Here is a 21,910-nt window from a genome sequence, read left to right as displayed (position 1 = left end):
ATTACGAGGCAATGAAAGAAGCAGATTTCCTGTATTTTTGAATGACAAGATCACACTGATACACGTAGAAAAACAGTGGCTCTTTGGTTCTAATTACAGCCAACAATGACCTTCCCGAATACTTAATGTGAAGACATTAATATGAATTGGCATAGGGCAAAATAAAAATGGATGCTTTTGAATGAAGTGATTTTTGTGGAGCCAACCAAATCAACCAGTTGAAGACAATGAGTGCATTTTTCACAGAAAGGAAATGAGGAAGGCCCGGAACCCAGCATTTAAGGCCTGGCTAGTGAGGGCGCAATGTGCACAGGCCAGAACTACAGCCCCAGGACCTCTGTTGCCACTGGGGAATAGGAATGAATTGAGGTGGCTGAGGGAAATGAAGCAGGCAGAGGAGGGAAGGCTTTTCTTAGGGAGAGGATCCACCTTTACAGGCAAGGAATGGATCCAGGAACTTGGGCCATGTCCCCATTTTAGTGGCTTTGGTGGGAAATATCACCAACCCTGAAAATAGACCAAAATCATAACATTGCTGAGACTCAATACCAAAGTTTCTACAATGCAACACATATGAAAGGGACAGGCTGTGGGTCCACAAATCACTTTCATCTCTTCCCCAGCAATGGCATCATCATCATCATAATAATCATTATTATTACTATCAGCCTCCTTGCTGACCTCCCTTTCTCCTGTCTCCCTTAAATTTAGTCCATGCTTCACTCCGCTGCTTGGATCGCTGGTCTACAGAAACATTCAGTCCATGTTTCCCCACTCATCAAGAACCTCCGGTGGTTGCCCATTCACCACCGCATCAAACAGAAACTCCTTACCATCAGTTTTAAAGCTGTTAATCACCTTACTCCCTTCTACTTCACCTAGCTGCTCTCCTACTACAACACAGTCCACACACTTCACTCCCCTAATGTCAACCTACTCACTGTACCTCATCTCATCTCTCTCATCACCCACCTCTCCTCCACGTCCTGCCTCTGGCCTGGAAAACGCCCCACTTTTCATATAATGCAGACAATTACTCTCCCCACCTTCAAAGTCTTATTGAAGGCAGATTTCCTCAAAGAGGCCTTCCCTGACTGAGCCCTCATTTCCTCTTTTCCCACTCCCTTCTGCATCACCCTGACTTGCCCCCTTCATTCACCAACCCCAGCCCCACAGCACTTATGTATTTATTTATATGAACGTCCGAATCCCCCTCTAGTCTGTAAGCTTGCTGTGGGCAGGGAATGTTTCTGTTATATTGTTATGTTGTTCTCTCCCAAGTGCTTAGTGCAGTGCCCTGCATACGATAAGTGCTCAATAAATGTGATTTCTTGATTGATTATTATGGTATTTGTTCAGTGCTTATTGTGTGCTAAGCACTGGGGTAGGTAGAATACAATCAGAATAGCTGGAGTTAATGGCACAACTCACAGTCCAAGTCGGAGGGAGAACAGGTGTTTATTTCCTGCTTTACAGATGAAGAAAATGACACAAACAGAAGCTAAATGACTTGCCCAAGGTCACACAGCCAGGATTAATTAGAACTCTAGTCCTCTGACTCTCAGGCCTTTGCCATTCCTCTAGGCCCCATTGCTGGTGAGGTTCTGCAAATTCCACACGGATTGGTAGCCAGTGTGGCTCCAGTTATATTTCTTTGCCTTTCCAAAACCAAAGTATGAGCATTTGCACACATATCATCCCTAGCACGTTTGGTGATATGATCATATGCTCACACAGGCACACATGCACACACACAGTAGATTCAGAACTCTCAAAAAATGAGACATGTCAGATTTCATCTGAGCAAAGTTCTGCAGTTAAGAGAAAATCCACATACTAAAGAGCTGTTTCAGGGGCTGTAAGCACGAGTGAAGATGGCATTTAGATAATAATAATAATGGCATTTTTTAAGCGCTTACTACGTGCAAAGCACTGTTCTAAGTGCTGGGAAGGTTACAAGGTGATCGGGCTCACAGTCTTCATCCCCACTTTACAGATGAGGTAACTGAGGCACAGAGAAGTTACGTTACTTGCCCAAAGTCACACATCTGACAAGTGGCAGAGTCGGGATTTGAACCCATGACCTCTGACTCCAAAGCCCGGGCTCTTTCCACTAAGCCATGCTGCTTCAATGTCTCAGGCCCAGTACTCAGCACTGGAGTAGATACAAGCTAATCAGGTTGGACTCAGTCCATGTCTCATGTGATATTTACAGTCTTAATCCCCATTTTAAAAGGTAACTGAGGCAGTTTCTTGAGGACAAAGGAGTCGCTGTTTGCACTCTGCAATACCACAACAGTGCAGCGTCGGGAGGTAGACGGAACTCTGACCTACAGTCCTCAAAATCCCAAGTGAATTTGTAAGGGACAGGACATCAAGTCATCAGGATGGACATCATGAGGGTCCCTAGCATGAATCAACGCTTCCTTGCCTGTGGAAAGAATAAACCTCTCTCTACTGGCAAGGCTGGGAAAAGCACAGAGACGTGCAGGCAGCGAGACTTACAGCTAGAGGGAAAATAAATACCAAAGCCATAAATAATGAACCACTTGGAGGAGGCTAGTGGCAAATAAGGACAACTTCTAAATGGGTAAAGAAGATGGCGAATGTGTGCGTGCTTGCTTTTGGTTTGTATTATAGGATGACCTACGGTGAATTCTGGTGCTGTGCTTCGGTCAAAGTTGGGCCAAAAAACAAATATGCATTCAAAGAGCTAAAAGTGAATGCAAATATCCTCACACCATCTTCCTTTACAAGAAGTTTACCAGTCCGTTTTGCAATGCCTACAGTGTAACATGGGTAACAGATGTTGTCATTGTTTATATTTGTTAAGTGCTTACTATACATCAAGCACTGTGGCAGATACACGTTCATCAGGTCAGACACAGTCCCTGCTACTCAAGGAGCTCACAGTCTAAGTAGGGAGGAGAACAGGTATTGACTCCTCTCTTTACAGCTGAGGAAACTTAGGCATAGAGGCATAAAATGATTTGCCCAAGGTCACAACAGCAGGCAAGTGGCAGAGCTGGCATTGGAACCTAGGTCATCTGACTCCTAGATGACCTGGAGTCAGGTCTTTTCCCAATGCTGCTTTTCCCAATGCCTTGAAGAAGGGGAGAAGTAGTGGAGGGAAGAAGAAATGTGTGTCTGCATAACAGTAGAAAGGTTGGAGATGAGGTAGATCTGGGAGAAATCTACATAAAGATGGCAGCTGAAGTTATTCAAGTTCATGAGCTGTCTAAAAGAGCGAATGCAAACTTAGAAGAGTGAGCTCCCTGATGTGAGGGATCATACCCATTTACAGGGAAGACGTGGGCAAGGAATTTGCAGAGAGAGAGAGAGACAAGATCAATTATAAGATTTCAGTCATTCATTCAATTGTATTTATTGAGCGCTTACTGTGTGCACAGCACTGTACTAAGCGCTTGGGAAGTACAAGTCAGCAACATATAGAGACGGTCCCTACCCAACAACGGGCTCACAGTCTAGAAGGGGGAGACAGACAAAACAAAACATGTAGGCAGGTGTCAAAACTGTCAGAACAAATAGAATTAAAACTATATGCACATCATTAACTAAATGAATAGAATAGTAAGTATGCACAAGTAAAATAAATAGAGTAATAAATCTGTACAAATATATACAAGCGCTGTGGGAAGGGGAAGGAGGCAGGGTAGGGGGGATGGGGAGGAGAGGAGGAAAAAGGGGGCTTAATCTGGGAAGGCCTCCTGGAGCAGGTGAGCTCTCGGTAGGGCTTTGAAGGGAGGAAGAGTGCTAATATGAGCTCATCTTAAAGGAACATAGACAACACTTACTGTTTAAAATTATGATTTTATGTTGACTGCAAACATGAAGTAATGACTCGACTTAGCTCTGATAAAACCCAAGGCCATTCATATTGTTATTCACATTTCTAGACTGTGAGCCCGTTGTGGGCAGGGACTGTCTCTATTTGTTGCTGAATTGTACTTCCCAAGCACTTAGTACAGTGCTCTGCATACAGAAAGATCTCAATAAATATGATTGAATGAATGAATCCAAACAAAATCACATAAGAAAATCCACTATTTTCTTCCTCATTACTTTAGAGCAACTGAAACTCCACTTTATCAACAACGGCATGGCTCAGTGGAAAGAGCACGGGCTTTGGTGTCAGAGGTCATGGGTTCAAATCCCAGCGCTGCCAATTGTCGGCTGTGTGACTTTGGGCAAGTCATTTAACTTCTCTGTGCCTCAGTTACCTCATCTGTAAAATGGGGATTAAGACTGTGAGCCCCCTGTGGGACAACCTGATCACCTTGTAGCCTCCCCAGTGCTTAGAACAGTGTTTTGTATATAGTAAGCGATTAATAAATGCCATTAAAAAACATAAATATTTTGGCCTAGCTTAATCAATCCATCAATAGTATTTATTTAGTGCTCACTGAGTGCAGAGCACTGCCCTAAACATTTGGAAGAGAGCACTACAGCAAAGGTAGTAAGCATGATCCTTACTCATGAGGAGATTGCGGTCTAGAGGGGGAGAGCTTAACTTGGTATAGTAACTTTGATTTTTATATAGAAGCTCACAAGGGTCAGCTGCAACAACCTTGAAAAGGCTGAAGGAAAATCAGGTTCACTAGTGGTTTTCTGCACATTTAGAAAAAAAGACATCAGATTTTTGTTTCATAAGTAACTCCAGAAAGGAAATCGGAACTCCCAATCCCATTATTTGGTTATGAAAATTATTGCCTGAATAACTAGCAACCCTAGATTTGGTCTCAGAGTGATAGCTGCAGAAATGTGGTTAACTGTGTGGGTGGCAGGAAAAATGGTATATTGTTTCTATAACAAGCCTTATTTAAAGTGCCAAAAAAATCTAACTCTTTCTTAGGAGCCACTTAATACATTAAGCATTTATGGATAACTAATTCAATTCTCCAAAGTTTGCTTCCCCGCTTTATTTTTAGATGATCTGGGGAAAGAGTTCAGTTGGAGTTTCCTGTTTTTATTCTTTGACTATTGGCTGAAAATGATGAGCCCTTTTACTTGCACAGCTGCTGGGAACTCGAATGTCGATGGACAACTGGAAGGAAACAATATGAAAATATGGGGCCCATGCCAAACTGTTTCCTGCTGCTCTTACACAATGTTTCACATAACAGGCAGGCAATAACTTTGAGATAAAAAGAAATAGAGATATTGTGTGTGTGTGTGTGTGTGTGTGTGTGTGTGTGTGTGTGTGTGTAGTGGCTGCCCATCCATCCATCCATTCATTCTTTCAATCATACTTACTGAGCACTTACTGTTTGCTGAGCACTGTACCAAGCACTTGGGAGAGCACAGTACAACAATAAACAGTCACACTCCCTGCCTATGATGAGCTTAGTCTATACAACTCAAAAAAATTAGTTTGACATTTGTGAGTGCCAGGGGTTGGTTAGTAGTTTCTGTCAAGAACCCCTGATACTCAAAGGATATTCTTTAACATCTAACTGAATGTCATGGATGATTCCCTTATTTTTTAAAAGTCATATTTCTCCTTTCCACATAGCCTTCAGACAAATCACTGTAGCCCTAGGACACTGTTCTGTCCACTTTTCCTCCCAACAAGATTAGTGGGTGACAAAAAAGTCTCCAAAAAGCACTAGATCAATAAAAATTCTAAATGTCCTGTCAATTTATATAGAGCAAGAAGTGCCCCATCCTCTTAACTGATCAAAGGCAAATTCACATCAGACAGAACAAGGGATGGCATCTGTTCTTCCATAGGCTATAGGGTGATGATAATAACGAATCTTTTAAGTTATATAAAAATATTCAAGTGTTATCAAATCTATTTGAATTATGAATTTAGATTCTAAATTCCACAAAATCATAATTATTAGTTAACAGATTTTACTACTACAAATAAATAGCAATTAGGATAAACTGAATGGGCACTTGACTATACATATTCATTATGAGGATGCCCTATACAATACATGCTATACTGCTTAATACAATTAACAAGATTCTGAAACCAAAAACTGATTACATGCAGAGTGCATTTTAGTGTTGTTAAATAGCTTACCTCTGTCTTTGTTTTTCTCCTTTCCCAGTGAATCCAACTTCTTTCTTAAAGATTTCTTTCTCTTCTGTCCATCTATATTAAAAAATTGGAAATTTTAGAAATTGAGGGAAAAGAAAGATTATAAACTTCATAATCAATAATCATAATCTCTGATGCCAAAAGTCTGGTTTTCCCTGATTTGGGATTTCAGTTTTTTTTTCTCACTTTCATTTCAAAAGTTTTGGGACTAAAAATATTCATCTAATGTTTTTTTCTACTGAATTCCTTCCTTCCACTGCTCCAACAGCAATTTTCTTTGGTGAGTTATATGTGTCTCTGTGAATTAGTGTGATGTATGTGACTGAATAAATGGGCACACATCCAAATGAGTGTGTGTGTGTGTGTGTGTGTGTGTGTGACTAAACATTCCTTTCTGTGAGTCTTTACCTCATTCTCTTATGTATGTGCCTCTATTTTCATAAGACCTATTAGGATCAAAGCTAGGCTCACCTCAACACAACAGGTTAGTGAAGCAGTTTGGCCTAGTGGAAAGAGTAATAATAATAATATAATGGTATTTATTAAGTGCTTACTATGTGCCAAGCACTGTTCTAAGCACTGGGGTAGAGGCAAGATAATCAGGTTGTCCTACATGGGGCTCACAGTCTTAGTACCCATTGTACAAATGAGGTTACTGAGGTTCAGAGAAGTTAAGTGACTTGCCCAAAGTCACATAGCTGACAAGTGACAGAGCCGGGATCTGAACCCATGACCTCTGACTCCCAAAGCCAAGCTTTTTCCACTAAGCCACAGATCAATGGCTTAGTACAGGCCTGGGTTCCAACAGGGTTCTAATTCTGGCTTAGGCAAGTGACTTAACTTCTCTGTGCCTCAGGAATTTTATCTGCAAAATGTGGATTAAATATCTGTCCCCGCTCCACATTAGGCTGTGATCCTCATCTGGGAGAGGGATTGTGTCCAACCTGTTTAACTTGTATCTACCCCAGCGCTTAGTAAAGTGCTTGACAAATAGTAAGCCCTAACAAATTCCATAATTACTGTTATTATTACCTCTCCTGGGTGGGACACATGTAAAGAATCAACAACAAGAAACTCAAACAACTGCTGTACAGAGTGATGAAATCGGGAAACCCAAAATCAATGAGGGCAGAAGAAACTTTTTACAAATACCATAAAACTCAGTCTCAACCCAGGCAAAGACTAACAGTCAATTGTCAATGATAGAGATACATGACATAATATAGGCAAGGGAGGAGTGGTTCTTTTTGAACAGAAAATCCATAAGAATCAAGAGACAAGGAGGCAAAGGGGAAAACAGGACAGATAGACATAATGTGGCCACGACTCTGGTTATCTCACTGGCCTTTTCAGTCACACAAACATACCCAGTGGAATCAAGTTAATAATAATAATAATGATAATAGTTGTGGTATTTGTTAAGCACTTACTATGTGCCAAGCTCTGTTATTAGCTCTGGAGTAGATACAAGGTGATCAGGTCAGACACAGTCCCTGTCCCACATGAGGCTCACATCAAAGGACAACAATATATGTATGTCTGTCTGTCTATTCCCCTTAAGTACATCTCTTTAAACTTTTCACACCCACACAGAGGATGTGCTTATCTCTGCTTCTGCAACCACCCCTATTTGACCTGCTCTGGGTTATTCCCAGACCCCACTGTGGTGGGACAGACAGAGTTCCTTCAGGAATCTGCCCCAGGAACATTTTCCAACAGGTCTGAAGCAGTATTCACCATGGGCTGGAATCGACCTTTTAAGTACAGAATTTAACAGGCATGTGGTCAACTCCCAAATAATAAAGATGCCATTCACCACCAGAGAACAGCTGCCATCAAATTCCTGGGATATCAGAAAATGCTGGCATTCACAACCTTAGGAACATGTAGTTGTCATCCGAATCCAGGAGAGACAAAGACCAGGGACCCAATATTTGGGGCTAACTGTATCTTGAAAATTGGTAAATGAAATTATGAAGCAGAGAACAGAAGCTGAGCAGCAAAAACAAAAGAAAACATGGGAGATGAGATAGGAAAGAAAAAAAAACTTTGATATCAGGGAACGCCAACTTAGCCTAAAATACAGATGACAATTCCTTTAGTTCTGTGACAATTCAGATTTTCTTGACTTTGAACATCATTTCTCGTTCTTTGTGAGGAAAAAGGAACTGGCACATGCACAGTCATGCACATGCCTGATGGTGCAGTTTCTAAGAGAATTTCAAAAGTGATTCTACCTATGTACAAACTGCATATATATGGGATTTTTTTCTTTCAGTGCCTTCACGTACAAACTGATGAATTAGGAAAGACAGTCACTTGGATGCTGCTTATGACAAACCAACCTGGATTTTGTGGCACACTTAGGTCAGTCTTCCATGTTCCCTGAATGCATTATCCAATGGACAAGCCCAGGACAGAGTCAGGAAAATCCGGGTTCTAATCTGGCTCTGCCACATATTATCTGCTGTGTGACTTTGGGCAGGTCACTTAACCACTCCGTGCCTCAGATCCTCCATCTGTAAAATGGGGATTAGATATATGTTTTCTCTCCCCATTAGCCTGTGGGTCTCATTTGGTACAGGGGCTGTGTTCAACTTGAATAGCCTCATCACTTACTACAGTGCTTGGCATATAGCAAGCCCTTAATGAGTATGCAATTATTAACTAATATTACCTTTCCTTACACAGTTATATTCAAATGGGATATCTCTTGGTCTGAATTTGTAATTTGGAAGTAATTAAGGGGTTTCACTTTTAATGGATAAACACTGAGTTCAATATCAAACTTTTCCAGTTTGTTTTGAATTTGAATGTATTGGGCATATCCAATCAGGTCTAGCCTGGAAGCTTCTGGAGGGCAGGGATCGTGCCCACCAACTCTATTGAACTGTACTCTCCAAAGCGCTTACAGTGTTCTTCACAAGTAAGTGCTCAATAAATACCAGATTGACTACTCTCTGCACAGGAAGTATTTCTTCCAAGTACCCTTCCTTTGGGGCAACTGTAAATGACATAAATAAAAATAATTATTATTATTATGGTATTTGTTAAGCACTTACTCTGTACCAGGCACTGTATTAAGCGCTGGGGTGGAGCAAGCAAATCGGGTTGGACACGGTCCATGTCCCACATAGAGCTCATAGTCTCAATCCGAACTTTACGGATGAGGGAATTGGGTCCCGAGGAAAGTGAGGTGACTTGCCTAAAGTCACACAGCAGACAAGTGGCAGAGCCGGGACTGGAACTCATGACCTTCTGACTCCCAAACCCGAGCTCTATCCATTAGATCAAGCTGCTTCAATGATGAACTGATCTCAGATGAGGTGAAGGTGAATGGGGCCAAAAAAGAAAGGAGTTTGAAGACGGGGAGAGGCCTGGGAAAACCCAGAGGGGTTAAGTGGGATGGGACAAAATGGACAGAGATAGAGGGAGATAGGGGAAAATGGACAAATAGAAAAGGTAATAATAATAATAATAATAATAATAATAATAATAATAATAATAATTCTGATATCTGTTAACCACTTCCTATGTGCCAGGCACTGTTCTAAGAGCTGGGGTGGATACAAGCAAGTTGGGTTGGACATAGTCCCTGTCCCACATCGGGCTCACAGTCTCAATTCCCATTTTACATATGAGGTAACTGAGGTACAGAGAATGGAAGTGACTTGCCCGAGGTCAAACAGGAGACCAGTGGCAGAGCCGGGATTAGGACACACAACCTTCTGTATTCCAGGCCTGTGCCTTATCCACTACCCCATATTTCTTCAATAAGAGAAGTGAAGTGACTTGCCTAGGGTCACACACAGCAGGCAAGTGGCAGAGCCGGGATTATATCACCTCAATGTAATCAATAGCTCAAAGGCCTGGCCTAATAAGGTGTCTGAATATGTTTTCTAAAACCAAAGCAAATATTGCCAATGCATGTTTGTTGAAACACTTATTCAGAAGTCATGTGACTTCCATAACACAAATGTTAAAAAGACCACCTATCACCTCAATAGCACTACTAAGTGGGCACACAGTAAACACTGCTAACCCCCTTGAGAGTGAATAAGGACTTTGCTAAAGTAGAATTATATTTTCAAATAAAAGGGGAAATTAGAGAAAAGGACCAGTTACTGGACTGCTCTGTCCACTGGGGAGTGTGAAGCCTTTCTAATAAACTGGAACTGCATGTGTAAATAAAACAAATATGGAAGCAACATGGCCTAGTGGAAAGACCCCCGGCCTGAGAGTCAGAGGACCTGAGTTCTAATCCTGACTCTGCCACTGGTCTGCTGTGTGACCTTGGGAAAGACACAACTTCTCTGAGCCTCAGTTACCTCATCTGTAAAATGGAGACTAAGACTGTGAGCCCCATATGGGACATGGACTGTATCCAACCAGATTAGTTTATATCTACCCCAGCATTTAGTACAGTGCCTGGCATTTAGTACACTCTTAACAAAATGCCATAAAAAAACTTGAAATTTCCCATATCAGATTGCAACAAGTGGCTCATTAGCAGTTTGTAAATCAAGGTCTTCGGTTGGGTGGAGAAAGGATAGAATAGGTGCACCCTACTATTATTATTAAGTGCTGTCTAGTCATTTCCGATTCATAGAGACTCCATACACATACACCTTAGCCTAGCCATAATCCAATCAAGCGCTCCTAATACAAATAAAAGCCTGCCACATACCCAGTAAGAAGCCTGGGGAGACAGAGGTGGTAGGGACTAAAGTGGTTTCCTAAGTAATGCTGCCACAGACAAGCCAAATTGTTCATCATTAGAAATGATGTGATCTTCACTATTTCTTATCTGGTCCCCATTTGATTTACCCTAAAATAATCTTCCAAATATCCCCCCCAAAATCCCAGATTGCTTCTGATATCAAATGATCTCATTTATACCTAGTATATATGGTTACAACAACTTTAGTAGGTCACGAGGCTAAAAACACCAGTCATAATGAGGTCCAAAGGAAATTTTCCCTCGAGAAGTTTTGCCCTATCGCAAGCATATGATATTGTGGGGAGGAAATGTGTCGGTTGGTTATTCAGTACTTCCCAAGGACCTAAAACAGTGCACTGCACCAAGTGGCCCTCAGTAAATGCTATTACTTCTGAAGCTACTACTGTTTCCAATTATCGCTACGCTCACTTGCTAAGAAAAAAATATTTGAGCTGCCTTTTCCTAATCAAAAATAGTTTTGTCCCGAGTAAAATACTCTTCAGATCACCTGCGCAGAATGGCTTATATACATTTGTACACAAAAGTAAAGGACATTCTGTTTTTCAGATGGGATGCAACACTTGTTATTTAGCTAGTGATCCTGTAAAAGATTTGTATTCTTGTAACAATCAGCTTATTTCAACTATGAAAATATTCTCTTTCCCTTATGGGGTTACCAAGTGCAGGGAAAGACAAAAAAAACCCCTCAATTTATTTGGCATTCTTCTTTGTGAGTTGTATTTCTTGACCATTTAGGGAAGAAAACTTGCTTTGTTTTACAACTAAGGGTTACTTTTGCATAGTATGCAAAGGAATTATCGAGGAGATAAATACCCTACCCGCAGCTCATCTATTCCACTGAAGAAGAGCGACTCTGGACTGGGATCACTTGTAACTGTTTTTATGGGGCGATGTTGTCTTTGTGTCTGTCTCTACGAATGTTTATTTGTATTTCAGAGCAAAGAGCCAAATAACTGCAATTGTGTGAGAGAGCATTCATGCAAACGTTATACCGTGAGCAGGGTAGTCTGTTTCCTAATTAAAATAACTTTGATGAAATATACTGTCCCTGAGAGGGAAGTGTTGAAATTATCTTAACTGAAGGGGAATTGGAACACCCAGGGAATCAACATGGCACATGGGAATGACTAAGAAACAGAGGCGCTCAAACCAAGGATCACCTGAGAGACTCATCTCTCCCATTCAAAACACATACTCAATCTGTCACTAAATCCTGCCCCTTCAACCTTCACAACAACGCTGAAATCTGTCCAGTCCTCTCTGTCCGAACTGCTACCACATTAATCCAAGAACTTATTTTATCTGCCTTCATTAGTGCATCAGCGTCCTTGTTGACCTTCCCTCCCCCGTCTCTAGCCACTTCAGTCCATACTTGGCTCTGCTGCCCACGTCACTGTTATACTTGTCTTTTGAGATCAACACTGCTCTGAGTGGAAAGGGTTATCGTGACTGTCTAAGCTTTATTAGCCGCACTGGCACTCGTGGCTAAAATCTCACCCCGCGAGTGTCACCTTAAAATGCGAAGGACAGTTATATGGCTGCGGTGAGGAAAAACAGTTCACATTTAAGCTAAGGATGAACAGGGGGTGGTTGCCAGAATTCCAAGTACATAGAGGTCTGGTCCACCCAGGCTACAACATGGAAGCACCAGGAGGAGGAAGCAGAGGAAAGAATGAAAGAAAAAAAGAAGAAGAAAATCCAAGGCCTTCTGAATTCCCAATTCTTCTAGGAGACTTTCCACAGTTTAATTTTCTCCTTCCTAAGGAAACAGCACGAAAAGAGCACAGAACTGGGAGTCAGAAAATGTGGGTCCAATCCCACCTGAGACACTTACATGCTGTGTTACCCTGGACAAGACACTTCGTTTCTCTGTGCCTCCGTTTCCTCATCCGTAAAATAGGGATTTAATACCTTTCCTCCTCCTCTTTAGACCGTGCACTTTGTGTCTGTCAGAGACTATGTCTGACTAAATTCTTGCATTTACTACAGTGCTTGACATATAGTAAGTGTTTAACAAATACTACAATTATTATTTTAGCAAAAATTTAACAAAATCATTATTATTCTTTTTTTCTGCACTTCCCAAGTGGGCACTCAATAAATACTACTACAATAATGTGTTTATTGTTGTATTGTACTCTCCCAAGCACTTAGTACAGTGCTCTGCACACAGTAAGTGCTCAATAAATATGACTGAATGAAGACTACTGCTACTTCTCCAACTCCAATCGATCAGTGGTATTTCTTCACTCATTCATTCAATTGTATTTACTGAGCGCTTACTGTGTGCAGAGCACTGTACTAAGCACTTGGGAAGTACAAGTTGGCAACATATGGAGACAGTCCCTACCCAGCAACGGGCTCACAGTCTAGAAGGGGGAGACAGACAACAAAACAAAACAAGAGGACAGGTGTCAAGTCATCAGAATAAATAGAAGTAAAGCTAGATGCACATCATTAACAGAATAAATAGAATAGCAAATATGTACAAGTAAAATAAATAGAGTAATAAATCTGTACAAAGTGCTCTATTGAACACTTACTCTGGGCAGAGCACTGTTCTGTTTGTGAGAGTATTGTAGAGTTACTAGACATAATCCCTGCTATCAGAGAGTTTACAATCTAGCAGGGGAATCTTAGAGTCTAATGAACCTGAAGACTTTTACACTCACAACAATTCATATGCATCTATGCATATTTTCTATTTGTGCATTTCTGAGAATCTTGCTGGCCTCTTTATTCTCCTATCTGTACATCACTTTGTCTCTGTCTCCCCTATTAGACTGTAACTCCTTTGAAGGTAAATGGTTGAGTGCAAAAGAGCAAGAGCCTGGGATTCAGCGCAACGGGGTTTTAATCTCAGCTCTGCTATTTGCCTGCTGTGTGACTTTGGGCCAGTCTCTTAACTTCTCTGTGTCTTCCTCTTTCAAATGGTGACTAAATACTCAAGTCTCTCTCCCCGCTAAGATTCTGAGTCCCATATGGGTAGGAGCTGTGTCTGATCTGTCTAAACCTACCGTGCTCAGTACATGGCATATAGTGAGCGCTTAACAAATACCATGGTTATTATTATTATTTTTTTGATTAAACGATAATAGTAACTTCTGCTGTATTCTCTCAAGAGCTTAGTAGAGTGCACTGTACTTCATAGGTGCTCAATAAATACCACTGACTGATTGAGTGATACTTTCTCCATTCTATGCCCAACACCCACTCTTTGGAATAGGAGTTAGTCACACAAATTCCTATCTGAAAACCAGATTTTGGTTGTGAAAACAATTCCAGTTATTGTTTCCTTAAGGGTTCAGTTACCTGCAACAGTATTTTAAAAACCAAACCAAGCATATGAGAGATAACGTCAGACACACAACTTGCTTTTGTCAAGTGGATTAAACTCAATAATAATGTCCTTTCTGATTTATTTGATCTTTCCACATGTCCCAGCTTTCAAGTTTACCCCTTTGAGAAGCATTCATAAACAAGTGCTTATCATTATTACATTGCCATTTTGTTACTGCTGGTAATACAAGAATCTTATTCCAGTTTATAAAAAAACAGCTTAATATGTGAATTTATTTGTGCTTGTCAACAGCCTTCATCCATTTTCTTTCAGGATCCAACTGTGTCATCTCTTACCAACAGGATGTGGGAAGGGGAGAGCAAGAAAAGAGAGGAAATCTTAAGTGCTGCATAATCTCATGACAGAACATGTTTCTTGAGGCCTGAAGTGACCCCAAAAACATTAATTTCTTTTGATTTGAAATAGAGGTGCCATCCACTTTTCGTTACCGACAAATCCAACACATACATACCATAGAGGTGGAAGGGAGGGTCCCATTTTCTTTGCTGACTTAGTGGGTAAGTGATTGTGGGGGAACCAACTGCCTGCTGGTGAAATGTTAGTTTATCATCCAGTGATGCTGATGTTCATCATGGAAATGACACATATTATCGAAATTATCACTCGGGAGAAGGCAACAATAGAAGCCCCCTCCCCAAGGAAATTTTCTGAATTGATAAGGAATAGCAAGGAAATTCAGAGAGAGAAATTAATAGTTATAGCAATAACATTCATTAAGCACTTACTCTGCACCAACCGTTGTGCTACACCCTGGGTTAGATACACGAAAATCAGATTGGACCGCTTCCCTGCCCTCACCCTCATAGTGTTCACAGACTGAGAGGTGGGGAGATGAGGAAACTGAGTCCCGAGTGACTTGCCCAAAGTCACAGAGCAGGCAAGTGCAGGAGCCAAGACAGAACCATCGTTGACCCCTGACTAGCAGTCTCACGTGCTGTCTTTCCACTTTGGATCTTCCTGCGGGTAGAGTAATAAAGACCACTTCTGACCCCTGGGCAACAGGGGAAACAGCCAACTTGGACATGTGGGGTCCTAAAGTGGGGGAAGAAGATTACATCCCCTTTCTTACTCCCAGGGAAACTACGTCTTGGCACAAGGCCTACATGTGGGGTTGAAGAACCTTGCTGGGGAGTTTGTTCGGGGGCAGGCAAGAGACGAGGAGATGAGTTTTCACCCTCCAGGGATGTTCCCATCAGCTCCCCTGGGACACTTCCTCAGAGGGCCAGATGGGAGGAGTGGAGAAGGCGGGAGGACAGACCAATGGCTCAGGGTACAGAAGTCTCCACCTGAAGGAAGCGCTGTCCTTTTCCAATGGAGGATTAGGGCTCGGGAAGGAAGGGGGCTATTGTAGCCGTCTGTTAAACCATTTCCAACGCACAGTGTCCAAAGCTGGCACTATAGCCATGGCGGCTGGGCTTGTTGACTCTAGATAAGTCACTTCACTTTTCTTTGCCTCAGTTTTCTCCTCTGCGAAATGGGGATTCGATACCTGTTCCCTCTTTTCCCTGGACTGTGAGCAGTTTTTGGGACATGGACTGAATTCACTTTGCACGATGCTTGGCACACAGTCAGCACTGAATACAGCAATCATTTTTGGAGCCCTGGAGTCCACTGAGCGGTGTCAACTTTTAAATCCTGCCGCCGTCAGGGTGACGACTCGTCCCTGCCACAGCAGGAATGTAGAAACCTGAAGACTGTGTATGAGGGGTGGTAAGCCGGGAAACTTTCTTTCAGTAGCAACATACCATTGCTTTGGTTACTTCTGCGATTCTTCATTGTTTCTTGCTATTTCTTTCCCTGAGATCCTACTAGAAAAATCAGTCGACTGTCTTTGTCAAGCAATGTACTTTCTGTATGTACAGCACTGTCCGAGGAACTTGGGAAAGTAGAGTAGAAGTAACAGACGCTACCTTTGCTTTCCGAAAGGGTCACGATCATCTCCATCACCCCTTTTGGAATGTGAGCCCCCTCTGGGCCAGATTCCTTGGCTGAATGATTATGCTGCTACTTTCTGCTACACCTTAGTCCAGTACATGATATACAGTAAGCCACTGACAAATGTAATAGATGGCAATATTAATAAAAATCCATATTTTGCCCATGTCCTGGTTTCCTCTCCCTTCGACTGTTGGAAGAAGAGAATTAACAGGGGTCCTCAGCTTGACCCCGACTCGAGGGCCCATCGCTGGAAGGGCGGGCAAATTCCATAGCAGAACTAGGTTCAATTCCTAGGAAAGTCCTCGAGTAGCTGAGGTTTTAACAGCTCTCTGACTCCACCATGAATCCCTGCCCGAGATGGCCCACTCTTTATGACAGTTACAAACTATTGGCTTGGTAGGAACAACCTTACCCAACTTGTTAATCATCCAAAAACAACAATGTGTCAAAGGAAAAAAAAATGGGTTGTCTCTTAGGGCAAGGAGTCTCTTTTGCCTTGGTAACAATTCTTAACTCATTGTTAATTGAAAAGAATCAAACTTGACTCAGGGCTTTGCTGGGAAAATTCATGATGTTGGTAAAGTAATTTAGGAGCCAAGGATCTGAGCAGGAATCAAGGCCTAAAAGGGTAATAGGTAATCTTATTGGGCTGACAACTCTGGGTCAAGTTAAAACAGCAATAGAAGTTAACCACGCTAAATGATACTTAGACATCATTTAGACGTCTACGGTTCATTGGCATTCAAAATTTTAAAACCCAAGATTTGGACTGGTACGTGAATGAGCCTGTAAGCTTCAAAAATATACATGATCAGCCTCCAGTGAAGATTAACTCCAAAGGCAGAGATCTTGCGCCTGATGCAGTAATGATAATTTCCAAAAATACAAAGTGCTGAGTTCTATATTTGGTTGTTCAACACTAAAAGTTGATGTTATCTGCTCTCTAGGAGTTCTGCCTTAAACTGCCCAAGACTTAGTTTCTCTCGCTTCTGGGAGACTTTATTATTATTATTATTATTAGCAATGTGTTGACCTGTATCTTTGGCACAGCTTGACAATTTGGCATCAAATACAGAAAATAAAACCCTTTAACCTTTCTATACTCTGTCATCCACTGTGTCTACTAAAAAATAAATGCCCTGGGTATCTGCACTGTAATGTTTCAAAAGTGCTGGACATACTGATCAATGATTTATAAATAAAACATCCCCCTCCATAGAGTATAACAAAAAATGCCTTATGGAATTAGTGGCACCATGCCAAACTGTTAAGAAATTTGGGCTACGGTGAACTTCTGAAAGTCCGCACGTTCTCAGAAACTTCCTTGGGAATGGTTTTCTCTTGCTTCTCCCACATGGAGTAGTACTGCCAATGGAAATTTGATTATTTGTCTATTCATTTGTGCATTCATCCGTCTACAATCATCCGTTCATCCATTCACCCACCAATCCCCGAGGAAGCAGAGGGTTAGCAGGGGAGTGGCCTCTACTAGACATTAAGTATACCTTGTGGGTGGCGAGGGCTCACGTCCCGGCAAAGAGGGCCATGGCGCATTACTTCAACACCCTGATGAAGGCAGGTGCTGACAATGGGAATCAGCTCATTACTGGTTATTATTGGAAGGGTAAAGCGTCGACATTGCCAGTTCCAAAGTGATCGTTTCTGCAGCTGTCTCTTTTAGTACCTTCGCTTCTCCCTATCCTTGGCCTGACAAGGCCCCTGAGTCCTGGGGCCCGCCAATTGCCAGCTGTTTGACTTTAGGCAAGTCACTTAACTTTTCTGTGCCTCAGTTACCTCATCTGTAAAATGGAGATTAAGACTGTGAGCATCCCGTGGGACAACCTGATCACCTTGTAACCTCCCCAGTGCATAGAACAGTGCTCTGCACATAGTAAGTGCTTACTAAATACTATCATTATTATTATTAATAAATATCATTGATTGATTGTTGGACCAACTGTAAACTGAAGTAACTCATTTAGAAGTAACCCACATCTACTAAGCAAGCTGTAAAAACATGAGGCCCCTACATCTATTTCAACAAAATGTATCTTTGTGTTTATCTGTATAAACACATACACAAACTTTCTGTTTCAAGAGATCAGAATTAATGGTAAATATTTTGATCACTATTACTAAATTTAAAACAATATTTAAAAGAAATTGATAATAATAATCATGATGGGTTTTGTTAAGCGCTTACTATATACGAAGCATTGTTCTAAGGATGAGAGAAGTCATTTCCTTCTGACTTTTTCCTTCACTTTTTGAGGTAAGGAAACATCAAAAGAAAGGCACCTAGAGAGTCGATACAGAGGTACACCATGCAGTAAAGGGCCCGTGGCCTGGGAAGAGTGCTCTATATACCCTGACTTTTTTCAGGGAGGTTTGAGAAACAGACAACATTTGGAGACTGTCCAGCTTCTTCCCTTGCTTCAAGATTTTCATTTTTAGGGATTAATATTCAAAAAACAACTGATCATAGGGACGCTTTCAGTTTGTTCTCAAAGATTTTTGGCATCTCAGACCTAAGAAAATAACTCTGACTGGAGTCTGTAAGCAGTGGGCTGATGAGAGAAGTGAGCCTTTAAAGCAATCTTTCTCCTATCTTCCCCTCCTATGTCCCTCCCCTTCCACTGCTTCCTCCTCCCTTGAACTCTTTAAAAGAAAGGCAATAAAGCACACATAATAAACATAATAATGAAATAAGCTAAAATCAGGATTTAATTCAAGTTCAAACAATCACCCTGTAGGAATATAAAATCAATTTCACGGCTGGTTTCCAGTGATATTAATTTGGCACTGAGGCCTGGTTCCTTGTAATGGGGAATAATTGACAAAATTGTGGATTGGACTGTGGTAACTATTATTCAAAGTTCATAAAGAGTGAAAATCAACCAAGAATGTAACCCTTGTTGAATATGCCCAGATGGATATAATCCCATTATTTGAAGATACTGTACTCATTTTTTAATTGCTTCTCTGTAGCAATTTCTGAATAGTAAAGTCTTTGATCACAGACAAGCCTGTAACCGACACTAAGGAGAGATGAATGGACTATGGCTACGCAAGGATGAATTCACTTTATTAGATTGGAGACTTTGCAAATTGCTATTCATTTGCTTAAACTTCTCCTGACTCCACACAGAACCCGGGGCTGCAAAGGACAAACCTACCTGCAGTCTGAAACTACTTGGCAAGATCGGTTCAACTGAGCAGTCTTAATGATAGCTCATACATTAGATAATTAAAGTAAGGATGGAGGAATTTCCCATGGAGTGCCTAGACTGGTGGTGTACAGCTCCCAGAGGTCCTGTCTGCAATGTGCAATCTGCATTAATGTTACACTGGCACCTGACGTTAGCCTTTTCTGGGACAAGTTAAGGCAAATTGTTGAAAGGGAATGCATTTTTAAAAATGCACCACCCCAGTTTAGGCAGGGACAACGTTTAAATGATCTCTTTGCTGTGACTTTTGAACAAAGCTTGATAATACGCTCCTTGAAGGCAGGGATTGTGTCTGCTAATTCTCCTGTTCTTTCTGCAAGCTCTTCACACAGTGCTCGGCACACTGGAGATGCTCAAAAAAACACTATCGATTGATTGACTATAAAACAGTCATTGCGGCTTCTATGACTATGTGATCAGATATCTGTGATTGTTTCCCTACCAAATTCTACCAGCATGGATTAAGGTGTTGCTAACATCCTCTTCAGCAAAAAAAAACACCTTTTGCTAAGGTGAGAAGCAATGCTGCCTAGTGAATAGAGCATGGACCCAGAGTCAGAAGGACCTAGGTTCTAGTCCCAACTCCATCACTTGTCTGCTGGGCGACACTGGGCTCTCCACTTAACTCCTCTGTGCCTCTGTTACCTCATCTGTAAAATGGGGAGTAATACTGTGAGCCTCATATGGGACATGGACCGTGTCAACCTTATTAGCATGCATCTACCCCAGCACTTAGTACAGTGTCAGGCACATAATAAGCTCTTAACAAATACCATTAAAAAAGGCATTAGAGACATGTCCTTATCTATGCTAAGCAGATGGCATTATCTAAGGGTAAGCTGAAATCAGCTTAAATCACTCCATTCAAGTCATTCAAAAAGTACTTCAAAGGTTGAGGAGAAGGGAAAGGGAGTTATTTAAGCCAGGGCCAACTAGGGAGTGTTATCTCAGAGTGAGAGAGTGCTGGAAGAAACCCGAATTAAAATTCAACAGTGTTTTTGCAAAAGAGTGCCAAAAAGACTTATAACAGGGGATGGCTATACTGAATACCCGTATTTTCCTGCCCATAGCACCTAGCTCAAAACTCAAACTGGAATGTAGCGTTCTTCCTTATTTGAGTGTTGGACTCTTCACCAGAAGGAACATGGGTTAGAAAATGTCCCAGTGCAATCCCTTTAGAAGAGCTCGGGTCTGGATTCTAATTCTGACTTTGTCACATACCTGCTATGTGATCCTGGTCAAATCACTTAGCTCCTTTGTTCCCCACTTTCCTCATCTGTAAAATGGCTTCTAAATACCTGTTCTTCTACTTCCTTGGATAGGGAGCCCCACATGGGATAAGGAATGTGTCCAGTCTGATTATCCGGTATACACCCAAGTGTTCGGAACAGTGTTTGGCCTACAGTAAACCCTTCAATACATAGTAAACCCTTATAAGTGACTAGAGAGACAAAATTTTGTGCAAGGGTCCAAATCCTTCTGCAGTGGTAATCACTGACCCAAAGAAGCTATATAAACATTGTGCAAATTTTGCCAGGGAAGACAAGGCCTTAGGGAGAAAATTATTTTCCTGATTTGAAAGAAGATCCTTGGTGAATTAAGATTTGGCACATGATTGTCTGGGATAGGCAGTTTCCCACTGGATCGTGGCCAGGGGTCTGCAGGCTCCCAAATCCTACGATTTGGGGGTGGTTCTGGTCAGATCCCTGAAGGGGAAAACTTCAGAATCTACAGAAATAGGACAAAGCACAAAGGAAAAAAAAATCGGAGAAAGGGTGTTTCATCCACACCATCTCCTCCTCCTTGGAAACAGTAGGGATCCTTCCTTCTTTGGGGGTCCCTCAGGGGACCTTATTCAAAGAACACATATTCATGCTGGAACTGCCTCACATTTTTTCCCACCACAAGAGTGCACTGACTGAAGCACACGGTTATGGCATCTGACCTTTCCAATAGCTCTCTATAGGAAGGAGAGGGGAACTGCCGGGGTCAGGAGAGTCGAAGATGCTCCCCTTATTTTCCACCAGGACGCATACAGGAACACCCATATGTGATTCTCTATTTCCCAGTTTGCCCTTTATTTTCTAAATCAACATACTGAGGTTCAACTGCATTGTTGGCCCAGCAAGAACATCATTTTCTCGATTTCATTGAGATGTTTACTCTGGTGTTATGTTGCCTATGGGACTATGGTCTCAGGCCACATTACATGTAAGACATGTACTTGAGCAATTCTCAGCAGTCAAGGAACTGTTCTTTTGGACTGTGTATGCACACTTTCTTAAAACAGTAACTATGCCTCAGGCCACAGTATTATTTGCAAAATATTAATTCCTAAAGCCAGTAGTAAGCAACAGCACAGATTATACATGTATATATAATTACATTATATACACATGTATATATAATAATTATTATTATGGTGCTTGTTAAGCACTTGCTATGAGCCCAGCACTCTTCTAAACACTGTGTTAGATCATAATAATAATAATGGCATTTGTTAAGCACTTACTATGTGCAAAGCACTGTTCTAAGTGCTGGGGAGGATACACGGTGATCACATTGTCCCACAT

At 41.6% G+C, this 21,910-nt stretch overlaps 1 protein-coding gene across 1 annotated transcript in view; it reads right to left on the bottom strand.

Annotated features, from left to right (window-relative positions):
* Window positions 1-21,910, bottom strand: part of ARHGAP6 (Rho GTPase activating protein 6) — a 292,283-nt gene that overhangs the window by 33,135 nt on the left and 237,238 nt on the right. Inside the window, exon 3 of the mRNA XM_038757394.1 lies at window positions 6,053-6,124. Coding sequence (XP_038613322.1) covers window positions 6,053-6,124 — 72 coding nt within the window. The remainder of the gene's footprint in view (window positions 1-6,052; window positions 6,125-21,910) is intronic.

Source organism: Tachyglossus aculeatus, chromosome 15 (assembly GCF_015852505.1).
Source record: "Tachyglossus aculeatus isolate mTacAcu1 chromosome 15, mTacAcu1.pri, whole genome shotgun sequence".
Classification (NCBI taxonomy): domain Eukaryota; kingdom Metazoa; phylum Chordata; class Mammalia; order Monotremata; family Tachyglossidae; genus Tachyglossus; species Tachyglossus aculeatus.
Note: the sequence above shows the minus strand (reverse complement) of the source record. Positions and strands in the feature narration are given on the sequence as shown.